The sequence below is a fragment of the Balaenoptera musculus genome, chromosome 7 (genome assembly GCF_009873245.2).
Source record: "Balaenoptera musculus isolate JJ_BM4_2016_0621 chromosome 7, mBalMus1.pri.v3, whole genome shotgun sequence".
NCBI lineage: Eukaryota > Metazoa > Chordata > Mammalia > Artiodactyla > Balaenopteridae > Balaenoptera > Balaenoptera musculus.
The window spans coordinates 88067067-88081546 of NC_045791.1; the positions used below are offsets into that span (position 1 = coordinate 88067067).

General features: G+C 34.6%; 1 protein-coding gene across 4 annotated transcripts in view; it reads right to left on the reverse strand.

Moving 5' to 3' along the window:
- The window catches only part of ERBB4 (erb-b2 receptor tyrosine kinase 4), a 1123927-nt gene that overhangs the window by 309626 nt on the left and 799821 nt on the right, over positions 1-14480 (reverse strand). For all 4 annotated transcript variants that reach the window (XM_036858278.1, XM_036858280.1, XM_036858279.1 and 1 more), the window contains exons 6-7: positions 3623-3741; positions 777-918 (exon numbers count right to left, since the gene is read on the reverse strand). In XM_036858278.1, the coding sequence (XP_036714173.1) occupies positions 777-918; positions 3623-3741 (261 nt within the window). The remainder of the gene's footprint in view (positions 1-776; positions 919-3622; positions 3742-14480) is intronic.

The following is a 14480-nucleotide window of genomic DNA, read 5'->3' on the forward strand; positions in this document are numbered from 1 at the left end:
AACCAAAGCCACTCTAATACCATGTCCCTTTCACTTCATACTTCATCACGTGGACAAAGCAAAACAAAAACAAAAACACAATATCTGTGTGCTGTAGAATGTAAAGTCTTCTTTTAATTGAGTATGTGGACAAAAGTAGTGATTTTTTTTTTAGCCTTCCAGTAAGTAAAACATTGAAGAACTCTCTCATTGGTCTTTTCAAGCAAAGAAACTGACTTGAACAGGTATTGAGACATATACTATTCTTGATGAAAGCTAAATTGGTCATTTTGAATCCCCAGGATGAGTTATCAATTTGGTAAAGGCCCCTTAACATTCCCTTTATATCCACTGTTATTGTTTAACATTGAATTTGATGTTAAAACTATAATGCTATATATTCTATTACAAATAAATAATAAATAATTTCAGGTGAAAATGCATTGTTATTAGAGCAGATCTCTTTCATTACATAGCTTGCTACTTAACTAGTCACTTTTCTGAGGAACAAAATCCTGTGCAAAACCATTGACATATAGTGAAAATATTGAGTTTAGAAGTCAATGAATGACACTGTACTATAACTTCAAACATGCCACTACTTTGCTGAGACTATGAACCAATCACTTCAATTTTTTGAATTTTAATTTTCTTATTTGTGAAATGATAATAATAGTACCCATTCTCAAGTAATTCACAATATTGTCACCATTTTGGAATTCAATAAACTTACATGAAATTCCTCTCTTTTTAAATGATGAGCTAATTGATTTGGCTCTTCTTATCCTGTTACTTACGTGGGCACTTCTTGACACAAAATGCTCCATAGGTGTATTTTGCATTGAAGTTATGCTCCAGTTGAAAGGTTGTTGGATTGTAGACAAAAGTTTGTGGACACTGAGTAACACATGCTCCGCTATCATTGAAGTTCATGCAGGCCTGCAACACAGCAAAGATTAATTTTGTTTTAAAAATAACCTTCATAATACTTGTTAAAGGGACACTGCTACAACAGTTCTGTGATAGGTTGTATTGTTTACTCAGCGTACATCTATTTCATAAAAACTGGAAAATCTGATAACTTTCTAGTTGTAAGGGCTCATTTTTTAACTTCATATTTGTTTTGTACTTCTCAATTTTACAAAACTGGTTTTCTAATGTCAGTAAATACACCATCTACAGTTATTGATGTTCTAATTGCTTGGTATCTATCCATTGATTTCTAAACTGAGAATTGGTTTAAATTATTAAAGTTAGATAATAGTGAAAACTTATTTAAGCTTACCCTTACCCAAAGGGTTTATGTTGAGTCTTAGAGTCTGGCAGTGACAACTAAATCTCCATTTGTACAGGCTAGACTTTCCTTAAAGCTGGTTTGGAGAGTTCAGTGCCTTAAGTGATATGGTAAGTCTATTCATCACCATTGTATAGTGAGAAAATGTGATGGTCATTCAAACTGGACTTAAAGAAAAGTCTCTGGCAGGTGACTAGTCAAGTGTAAATGTAGGGGGTACGATGCCAAAATGTAAAGAAGTAGCTATACTCAGTCCATAATTAAATAATATGATACCATTTCCTATATGGTCTTTTTCATAATGTCATACCATTTACTAAAAGTCACCAGTTCAAGTAAATTTGTTTCTGCTGACATATATTTTTATTGAGACCTCAATTTGTTAACATGTTCAAATGCATTTGAGAATGATTAAAAACAATTGTGCCACCTAAGAGCTAGGTATCTGATATAAAAAGAGAACATATGTATAAGTACATAAAAACATGGGATTAGCAAAATAGGGGATGAACTAATTATCTTAATTTAACAATTTAAACATTCATAGGAATAATTTAGGCCTTGGAAGGCAAGCTAATGTGAACTCAAGCTATATTTTACATATCATCATAGATTGTATGTATAGTTATTAATAAGCACTAATTTATTCTGTTTCCTCAAAACATTTTCTTAATTGTTGTTTTAGCAAGCACTTTATCGCAAACATGACAATTCCCTGATGATGGTCTACGAGATGCATAATCAGAACGAGACTCACCAATAATACATTATTCACTAAGATGACACTCACCAGGAAGAATCTATTAAAAACCAATCTAGGAAACTCAGTAAGTTTTAATTTATGGGTATAAAACTTCATGTGTCCTTATAATTACTTTACTAATATATTTTATACAGTGTTGTGCACAGATTGCTTGGCAACAAAGGGACATAAGCCAGAGAAATCAAACAAGTTTACCTTCCGGACAGCATACAATACAACATAACTTACACCAAGGTCTTGGTCTGGCATTCTTGAACATTCTGTACTAAATGCCAAAGTGGAATCACTGGACCATTCCATAAAAGTAATGAAATGAGAATTCTGAAGCTCACTCATCACTCTGCTTATTGTGATAACGGAACCATGAAAAAAATGCAGTGAAGCTTCTAAGTGAAAGTTAACGTCAATTGTTGGTGTTTGTTGTTGCTACTGTTTTGAAATTGCTAACAAACACTTGTTCAGCGTCTTCCAGATCAAGCTTCAATCCCATGTCTGGTGACAGGCAAGGGAAAGGGTCTCAGTTCAAGATCTGCTGAGCATCTTCTGTATATTTTTAACATTTTTCTTCTCTTTCCTTCTTCCTCCCTACTCATTTCTGCAATACACACTTCTGTTTCACTATAAAATTAGGATAGACAAATTAAGTTTCTTGTGACATTAAGAAAAGTAAGAAATTACTATGTATCTACATCATAAGAGCTATAATCTGTAATTTGCTTATTTCCAGAATTAAGGGCCAAATTGAAAAAAAGACTCAGTTCTAAATATATCTGTGTATTCTCTGGATATTTGAGAGGGGAAAAAAACCAAAATAAATTCCTGTGTGCATTTTTAGCAACAAAAATAGTTTATTATTTTATGATTTTTAGCTTAAAATGAAACTAGTGCTCTGTGTGTATGAAATTTCATTAACTATAGCTCACAGAATTGCCTGCATGTATTCAAAAGAATAGAAAGACCTTTATCAGGGATATCAAAATGTAATTAAAAAGTGGCCCCTACAAGCTATAAATGTTAATTTTGAGGACATAAAAGTGTCCTCTTCTAAAATAAAAATCACACCGATTAGCATATAAATAGCTTTAAATGTGCATTTGTAAATCTTATAAATCTTGAATAATATTAGCTTGTAAACAATATAAACTGTAAAATAGTTAAATTCATAAATTTACGTGCTTTAATCTTGAAATTTATATTTGAGAAATAAAATGCAAGTGCCCCCACTCAGAAGACTCGACTCAACGATGCAACAGCACACATAGATAATCACCGTAAATTCTGGAAGGATGCTGTTAGCTTTTTACAAGATATCTCAATATGTTCTCCTTCATGTTGTCCAATAAATCTCACTCATAATATAAATTGTAATCAGAAAGACATAATTCATTTAGTAGAACAGAACAATCCTAGTTAATTAATAGCCACCCAGTGAGGGAATGACTTCTAGGAAGTCAGAGTATCTTTCTTAACCTTAAAATGGCAAAATTTGATCTTATCTTAATAAGATATTAAAGACTCAATGTGCCTGAGTCAAACAAGGATGGAAGGGAGGACCAGAGAGTGAAAGGGAGAGCTGCCAGACTTACAAAGCAGTCGGTGTCCTTAGGTCCCGAGCAGCCTCCAGCACATTCTCGGTGACAGCAGTCACTAACGTAGGGTCCGTAGCATCTGCCATCACACTGTTCTGCACAGACAGTCCTTGTCACTGCAGAAGACAGAGATAGGTCCTCATCAAAGTCAGCCACCAAGAGAAACTTCTAAGGGGATATGAAGTAGCTGAGAAAAGCTGAGCCCTGGAGAAACAATGTACTCAACTGTCATTGACTCAGCTCAGCAAACATTTACTGAACGAAGTCTGAAATTGATCAAAATTACTGCATAAAACCCTTCAAAATTAATACATGAATTTGTTTTCTATATTCTTTCTTTTTCCAGTAAATACTTACAGGCTTTACAAAAATCACACAACTTAGCAAGAAAGAATCAAATTTAGAACAACTGAATGCCACATTTTGGCAGGTTGTGAAGGATGGAGTCAGCAGCGAAGTCAACTTACAGTGTGCACAGTGAGGGCCTGCGGCGGGAGGTGTCCCCAGGAATGAGTGCAAGATTTTTGGTAGTCAATGCAGAAAGGGAAACAGAAACTTTTACATGATTCACATTATATCATTCCCATCAGATACATTGATGATAGGTGATAAAATGGATATGTGACTGACAAATAAATAGGTAGGTAGGCAGGCAGATAGATAGATAGATAGATAGATAGATAGATAGATAGACAGACAGACAGACAGACAAAGAGAGATAGATAATGGATCAGTAGTAGGACAACTGTTTCTATTCCTGAGATTTAAGTCAAATTTCTACTAAGATTTCTGAAAAAGGAGGGACTTGTGTAAGGAACAGAGCAACACCCCAGAAGGAAGGAAAGAAGGAAGGAGGAAAGGAAGAGAGGGAGGGAGGGAGATATAGTCATAGTAAACACAACAAAAACTTCTATTAGTTTTTTCTTATAACATCCTTCAATCCAAGCTGACAGCAGTATGTCAAGGTATACATTGGACATCAAAATTATAGTATTGAGGGACACATTTCTGCTTATCACACTTATTCCAAAGATATATTTTAAAAGTATTTAGAGAAATGAATTTTACAGCATATGTGTAGCACATCATTTCTTTGCTTCTGTATTTCCACTTCAGCCTTGTTTCTTCCCACCTCTTTGAGTTCTTCAAAGCTTCCTTCACTGCTATTTTTTTTTTTAATTTTATTTATTTATTTATTTATTTATTTATTTATTTATGGCTGTGTTGGGTCTTCGTTTCTGTGCGAGGGCTTTCTCTAGTTGCGGCAAGCGGGGGCCACTCTTCATCGCGGTGCGCGGGCCTCTCACTATCGCGGCCTCTCTTGTTGCGGAGCACAGGCTCCAGACGCGCAGGCTCAGCAATTGTGGCTCACCGGCATGTGGGATCCTCCCAGACCAGGGCTCGAACCCGTGTCCCCTGCATTGGCAGGCGGATTCTCAACCACTGTGCCACCAGGGAAGCCCCCTTCACTGCTATTATAGCGAGACACCACTCTAGTGTTCCTCAGAGCTGGTCTTCACAATTTTCTTTGGGCTAAGGGCTCATATAACTGGATGAAATCATTCATCTCTACTTTGCATACTACCTGTAGGTAGATAACATCAGATCCAGATCTGAATTCTCTATTGAGATGCAACATGTATTTCTAGGCGTCTACAAAAGTTCTCATTTAGATGTACAAAATGGAATGTATCATTTCCCCACCTCCACCATTGAGTATATCTCTCTTATTTGTTCCCTTACCTCAATTAATGATAGTACCATCCATCCAGTAGCTCAACTAAAATTTGGGGACATGTTTTCTATTTCTCCTTTCCCCTCACCCTCACTTCTCATACCTAATAAAAATCCCAAATACTAGCAATATATATTTTTCATTACTGTCCCTCCTCTCTACTCCAACTTTGTTCTGAGACTCACCTCTAAATTATTACATAGGCTTCTAAAAGATTTCTCAGATCACAATCCTCTATGCCACTCTAAAAGTAATGATTTGAAAATATGGGCCACTGCATATAAATCAGTGTTGTTTCACAGTATGAAGCTTACTTCCCATCTCTGCACTAGAGGAGTAAACCCTTAGCAAGGAATAAAAGTCCTCTATCAATTGACCACCATTTCTACCAGCATCTCTCACTACTCTCACTGTGATCTTCACATCCAGACAGGGAAATACCATTTGTGGTCCCCAGTTCCTTTCATGGTACTCAATTGTGATTTTCACTGCCTTTTCACAATGCATTCCTTCATGATGAAAAAAACCCTTTCCGGCTTCTCTGTCTAGCAAATACTCATTCATAAGATCCACTTAAGGTGCCATTTTGCTCTGAAACCTTTTCAGACACATCTCCACCCTGAGTTAATCTGACAAACTTGCTTCTGAGAAAGTAAGCAGATGAACTAAATCTACTCATTAACTCTTCATATTCATACAAGTGCTTATATTAACGTTCCTATCCCACATGTCGCGGAGCAACTAGGCCCGTGAGCCACAATTACTGAGCCTGCGCGTCTGGAGCCTGTGCTCCGCAACAAGAGAGGCCGCGATAGTGAGAGGCCCGCGCACCGCGATGAAGAGTGGCCCCCGCTTGCCGCAACTAGAGAAAGCCCTCGCACAGAAACGAAGACCCAACACAGCCATAAATAAATAAATTAAAAAAAAAAAAAAAAGAGTTGCTCATTGAAATGGCAGACATATGTTAAGTAATCAAATTACTAGATTTGAAATCAGTGTTATCACAGGACAGTCTACTAATTTGTTTTTAGTTGACAGGCTTTGCTCAGCTGGAAAATAGCATGAAGTGAGATAGCAATCATATCCTATAAATCATATCATGTTTTAATCCTAGACATATATGTCTAAGTGTTCATTTCTCTTTTTAACTCTATGGTGATTTAAGGTAACTATACAAAATGTTTCAATTTCTCTTTATTTATATACTTTGGTCTTTCCTACCAAATGAGGAAATTAATGTATATAGTATTTAAAGAAATAACCATGATTTTATTTTTATAAATTATTTATTAAATGTTCATAAGATAATTTCTCTCATTGAGTACACCATTTAAATATAAAAACAATATGTTAGAAAAAGGATCTAACATAGTACAGCCTTAGGTTCAATAATAATTATTATACTGTGTAACTTTTAAAACATGTATTCAAATTATTCAATCATATGTGTTGTCAACTATAAATTTTTCAAAATAGCAATTTCTTCCATACAGTGGTCACCTATCTCACATTTTCTTAGGACACTTTGATGTTAGAGATGCCATTCCATTTCAGGAACATGCAAAGAAACATCCTTCTAAGTCATTATTTTTTAAAATTTTGATTTAAGATATTAAAAGGGAATTCTGGGATTTGTTTCAAAAGCAGTCTACAATTGATTTTTTTCAAAAGGTAAGATACATTTAACACTAAAAAGCACTATTTGTTATCATAGTTTTCACACGCCTAAAGTTCAATAAGCATGAAACATATTTAGAAATCTTTGCTTGACAGATAATAAGTAAGCAAAAGAACAAAGCAATAAGCTTAATCTCTAAATAATGATGAGACACTGTTAAGAAACATTTGTTCACATTGTTATGAGTTTTGTTTCCAGAAAGAAAACTTTCCCTTTGTACAGTCTGTTTAATGGCACTTGCTGATTAATAAGCATTACTTAATATGAATTAAACACATCAAACTATACTCATATTTTATTATGATGGAAACACAAAACAAAAAACAGGTCCTGAAATGAATGAGATAATTCACTTAGCCTCCATGGGAACATTAACTTATAATTGCTTTGGTTATATTAATTTCCATCCTTGCTTGACTATTATTTCATTAGAATTTTTTTCCCCTATATTTATTATCTTTTCTAAATTGCTTCATTGGGTACATTACAATATTTGGGTTGAATTTTAACTAGCTTGTTCTTTAGTAGTACAACACTAACTCTGATTGTTTAACATAAAAGATAAAACCTGGGAAATTAAAATGCTTATTACATTAGGGTCAGTAAATTTGAAATTGGAAATGGGGATTCATTCAAAATATCCATGAGAATCAGATGGATATTGGTTCCTTAACATTTAAGGAACCAAGCATTCTGTAGTAGTAAGAGGATGCTGCTGAGAGAATATCTATCATCTCAAAAAAACTACAGTATTTATAAGTAGGTTTATTATATCAGCATTTCACTAATAAAAACAAGGGCTTAATTACTCCTTAAAATATAATAATAACTACACTTAAAGTTACTCCCTTAGAAGAAATTTATTTTATTTGAAGAACTTTAGCAATTTACTAATCAAATATTTACTGTTACTTCTTATGAGTTACAAAAGGAAAATGAACATTCATAAATGATGCAAAACAGAGCACTGACATCACGGTGACTAACCAAAGGATCGCTGCCCATTAAAAAATAAATGAGGTAAATTTAGGCAAAGTCTTTGTGTTTTCTTCCTTCGTTTTACACCCTGCCCCTTTTTTCCTCCTCCCCATCCATTCCTCCTTCATCATCTCCTCCATCTTTGCACCCTCAGTGCCTTCTGCTTCTCTTCACTTCCTTTACCCAGTGGCTCTGAGCCAGGCTTTCTATTAGATCATTGAACAGGATTCTTGCATCAGTGAAAATTTTGATTTAGTTGATAATCAGTGGGGCCCAAGATTTTCCATTCAAATAAACTCCCAGGTTATGTCACTGCCTACTAGTCTACAGACCTCATTTGGAATAGCAGGATATAGAGTACTTTAAAAAAAAATGCCTGGGAATCACCTAATTCCTATTAAATCAAAATTACCTGCCATGTTCTAGGATTTGATACTTTTAATAAGCTCCCCAGGTGATTTCCAATATGCAGTCTAGAGCTGAAAACCATTATTCTACCCAGTGAAAATGGGAAAAACTCTAGGTTATTTCCACCATTTGATTGATTGACTGACTAATTATTCTTTGTCTGAGATTTAATCACACTGACTGTCCTCGTCCTTTAATTTCCTATTGGTGTTGTTAAGCCCTCTATAACTAATAGGGAGATTAAGCAAATAGAACTGATGTGCAAGCAAGTAGGAAAATGTGGAAAGAAAAAGACCTAAAGTGGGAACAGAAATATTGCTTGGCTAATTCTGAAGGCAAAAATTTCAGATAAGTAAGAGACAGTCAGAAAACTGTCCCTTTCTCTTACCCAGCAGCTATTTACGTGACAAGTAACCTGAGCAGTCCCCAATTACATTGCTAAGCATATTTTAAAGCATGCTTATTTTTATTTCATTCTATTTCAGTTAGTATTCAATGACCTGCACCTCTATGCTGCCTAGATTAGTTCTGTTTATTGACCAAATTTTGACAAACTGTGTCCGTGAAACACATTGTGTCCATTAAACAGATAGTACTTCAGTGGAATGGTTTTAGTGTTAGGCTGTTTTCAGTTACAAACTTGGAGGTTTGAACAAGAAGAAAAATGCTTGGGTTAAAGCAGAGGTGATTTGGGTTGGATGTGAAGAATTTATTGACTATTAGAGTGATAAAAACACTGTAATGAGCCACTGAATGGGCTTCTTGAGTCTTTATTTGTCAGTATTGAAGGGAAATCTCTTCTGAATGCTTTAGATCTCCACTAAATTAAAGACAGTGGGCCTGATGAAATGCTTTCTAGAGGTACCCTCTAGTTCTACAATCTAATATTTATTCCTATGAGTGGTGAAATTGTGACTGCCCCCCCTGCAAAATGAACGTTTTGGGTTTTGTAACATGCTTCTAGAAAGCTACTATCATCAGAATCGACTTTAAATGAAGCAAATAAAGCTCATAGACCATTCAAGAATATTACTTCCAGAGCATGCTGAAATGTGTAGAAAATCAGGTTTAATGACACTAACACTAAACTATATACCACTATTAATTTTCCCAGGGGAGAATAATTGGACACATCTGTGTGTCCAGTGCCTGATAGACTGTAAGAATCACAAAGAAAGATGCCTGGTCCTCTTCCTACTTTCTGATTCAATAAGTCTAGGGAAGGGGCCAGACAATTCATTTTTTTATTGGGAGTCCCAAGGTTTTCAGAAGTAGCCTTTATAAACCAATATTTTAAAACCTCTCCTCTAAGATACTCTCTCCTTCTTATTGTGTGGCTACTGCAGGAAGAGTAAAGCATTTATTTAGATGGGAAGGCAGAGATGGAGATAGGTCTTAAACTGGACTGCTGTTTCCTATCTCACATTAGATCACAGAATAATTGACAATAATTGTTGCCACACAGAGTCAAGCCTCAGGATACATAAAGACTATATCCTGATCTGGACAGGGAAGGAATTTTGAATTTTAATAATTTAATATTTTATCAGTTATTTTAACCAGCAGCATAAGGCCTAATGCATTGAAAAAAAGGCTAAGTAGAATTATAAAAACATATCTGGGCTTTCTAAACTACCAGAGTTATACTCATTTTCACGTCACAGAAGAAAATATAACATTATCTTTTATTTCTAATTAGTCTGGTGATAGCTACTCCAAAGGAACTGACCATTCATACCATAAGGCGAACACCCCTAAAAGTATTATAATGGTTTAATCTTATATGCAATAACTGCTACAGTTCACCTGAAAAACATGGCAGATACCTGCAAAGCCCTTACTGAAACTGACATTCAGAGTCAGTAAGTAAAAGTATGCCTAAATTTGGCAGCTACTAATCAGGTTTGACCCTTGTCCCAGTTAATTCCCTGGTGACCTATGGGCTATGACATGATAATATTGTTAGTTATGTCAAATAGGGAAGGAATCTTGTCTAATCTATTCTTCATCAACAGCTGCTTTATTCATTTATTTAATGAAGTTTTATTCAAACTATTTTTAAAAGACATGCTCAGTGGTTCATTAAGGGACCTTAAAGCTGATTTTAAACTACCCTCTTGGCCACCAGGGAAATTCTCCCTTATTAACAGGCTATTAACATCAGCAAAGTTTATGAGTCAGGATTAAGAAAAACAAAACCGAAAACAATATTGCCCTATTACATGAACTATAAAAGTATTCTTGAGGGTGAGTGTGAGTTTTTGCATAATCTTTCCAAGACTATATATATAGATTCCAAGATAACAACAGAAGTGTATGAATTGGCATAATGAAACCATAAATAGTATTTAAAAATATATTTTTACATTAGAATTGATGGCTACACCTTACAATACACAAATAAATGATATACTGGAAATAAAGTGATTAAAAAATGGAATTATCTTATCATGGATGTGTTATAAACCAAAAAATGAGGAAAAGTTGACATTCAACTTTTCCAAATTACCTTGCATTATAGCAGACCAAACATCTCTATATCCAGACTTGATGAAAACGAACACACACACACACACGCACGCACACACACAATCTGTTTTGCTTATCCTAGCTCCCTATCCAGAATATCAGTAAACTGAAATAAAGACAATCTCTCCTACCCAGTATATATCTGGATGAGTTTCCTTCTGAAATTGGCAAAAAAAATGTCAATTTTGTAATGAAAATAATCAGAAAATATTAAAATGGAAAAGACAGACCCTCATCAGGTAAGCAATGAATAAATATTTGTTGAACTAATGAATGATGCTAGTCTAAAATTCTCATTTTAGGAGGAAGTTAAAATCCAAGTAAATTGACTTGCTCATGGACAAATCCAAAATAATGTCCATACATCTCTAAGAGATATCACTATCTCATCAGGGTTTTCCAGGCAATATCTAGTTTCTTAATATCACAGCAGAGCCCACATCTAATAATCAAATAATATCCACTTTGGAAATTAAAATACCAAACGATGCTCAAATGCAAGGTGAAATACTACATTTAATAGCACAAGAAAACTGGAAATTAGCTATCCTCAGCTAAATCAATGTGCTCCTTTCTGATGTCAATTTTTTTTTCATCCAAATACTCACTCAATCACGTTGTTTCTGTCTCAGAAGGAAGGATGTTCTTTTCCTGCTTTAGAAAGTTCCTGAGCTCTAGATTACCCAGTCCATTAATGTTCAAGTCCAAATTTTTGCATTGCAAATTATTTATATTCTCTCATCTATAATCAGCTTCTTTCTTTACTGGCCATTTCTTCATGGCTAATAGTTGAGACTCTCATATTTAAAATAAAAATTTAAAAATAATCCTTCTTTTACCTCATGCTCTTCATTACCCTCAGAAAGCCAAGCATTTTTAAAGAGTCACTTATAACACATTTTCTGCTGTATCTCAAATATCTATCTCCAGCCCCTTTTCACAATATCTCTAAATATCTCATCTTAGTTTCCAATTAGTAACTGATATTTATTAGGCATTTCTACTTGGATGAATAAGAAATATCTAAGACTCATAAAGGACATAACTAAGCTTTTATTTCCATCCTCAATCCAGCCACAGCACTAATCTCTGCCTATATTCTTTTTTTTTTAATTTTTTAATTTATTATTAGTTTATTATTTTTATGTTTGGCTGTGTTGGGTCTTTGTTTCTGTGTGAGGGCTATCTCCAGCTGCGGCAAGTGGGGGCCACTCTTCATCGCGGTGCGCAGGCCTCTCACTATCGCGGCCTCTCTTGTTGCGGAGCAGAGGCTCCAGACGCTCAGGCTCAGTAGTTGTGGCTCACGGGCCCAGTTGCTCCGCGGCATGTGGGATCCTCCCAGACCAGGGCTCAAACCCGTGTCCCCTGCATTGGCAGGCAGATTTTCAACCACTGCGCCACCAGGGAAGTCCCTGCCTATATTCTTGATCTCAGTGACTACTGCCATCGTTGATTTAACTTATCCAACTTCTAACTTGGAACCCAATCTCAAATTTCTTCTCTTCTCTCCCTCACAGCCAAATTGGTTGGTCACCAAGCCTCATTATAAACTCTACTGTCTATTTCTTAAATTTCCTTTTTTCCATCCTGTTTTTTTCATGTTCTAAACTCCTGTTCTGCCTATCTGATGTCTACACATTCTTCAAAGGTCAAGTCAATAGAAATCCTTTTGTTAACCCTTCATTGAATCCCTTACCTAGGGCCCCTTACCTTGCATACCCCTCAAAGTTTGTTCTTGGTGAACTCATTTCATGGCATACAGATTTCTATTACAGCGCTAACCCCATTACGTTGTAACTGGGTACTTCTGTGACCATCTACATCATGAATACAGAATATTGGAGGCACAAACCAATTTGTATTCACCTTTTATGTTCAAACCTTAGCACAGTACCTGACACTTTAAAAGCATCAATAAATGTTTGAGAATAGTCACACACAAGCCCATATGCAAACAATCTATGGTGATAAAAACATCATAGAGTTTCAAGGATACTGTGCATTAATATCTATCTACACAATAATATAAACCAATAACGTACATACATGTATAGAGATAGAGATATTGAGATAATATAGATGATACAGATATAGACATAGATATATAGAGATGAATAACATATAGATAGATGACAGGTATATAGATCATACATATAGAGATAGATATATATATAGGAATAGGTATACATGTAGATATAGATATAGATAGAGTGCCAAAATAACACCATGCAGATAAATCTTCTTTGGGAGAAGTAGATCCTGACACACAGTAAGTTGGAAACTACTTTAATGATTCATATAGCACTTTCCACATTTGTTACTCTCTGGAGACAATTTAAGTATTTGCAATATTTATAATATATAAAGATTCACACTAATTATAAATGAAGAAGTCTTTCAAATCAAAATACTGTAGAAAAATTGAGCAAAGACTATGAATAGAAAGTTTAAGAAAAAAATAGTTAGAAATGCTCAATAATTATGTAAAAAAGACGTTTGACTTCAGCTATAATCCAGGAACTATAAATTAAATCAGGGAAATGTTGTTATGTACATAATTCTTAAATGAAAAAAAAAAAAAAATCTAGTTTTCATGCAGGTTAAAGATTGGGCAAACTATTGGTGTGTATCAAAATTGATACAAGATTTTGGAAAAGTAATTTGTTGCTAACAAATTTGTGTATGTAAATTCACATGTGACCAAGCAGTTTTATTTCTAGCAATCTGACACGGAAAATGTGCACATATGGACAGATATGTATTTAAAATGCTCATTGGTTGTAATTGAGACTAATAGAATGTAACCTAATGTCCACTAAGAAGGAATCTGTTAAGTAAATTACAGGTCACCCAGAATTTGGGAAACTCCTGCAGCACTAAATAAAGAATGAAGTTAATCTCAATCTGCTGAAATGAAAGGATTTTGAAAATATAATGTACAATGAAATAAAAGTGACAGAAGAGTAAATATAGTGTACTCATTTTTGTAAAACAAAATCCCAGAATTTATATAGACTTATGTGAATAAATATACACATGAATGTACACATATATACCAAACATTACCATAAAGTAATCACTTTATGGAAAAATGTAGGTTGGGGGGAATAGTGCTCATTGATGGGGATACATTATCACTTTTAATTCTATACATTTGAGTATCACAAAAATTTTTCTAAAAAAAACTATAATATGAAATAATCTATGAATTTGGCAGAGCAAGTTAATTATCCCAGTGTTACAGATGAAGAAATTAACATTTAAAAAATATTTAACTAGCTTATCCTAGGTCACATAATTTATTATAAAGTAGGGTTTTAAATTAATTTCCAGAATTGTATATATCTTATTTAATATGTTTACATTAAAGAGCCACAAACAATAGGTGTCTAAAGACCAAAGGGAGTGAGGGTGGGAGGAACATAGTTCCAAAAACTATTTAAAATACAACAAGCAAGGAGGAACTAAGATGGCGGAGTAGAAGGATGTGCTCTCACCCCCTCTTGCGAGGACACCAGAATCAGAAC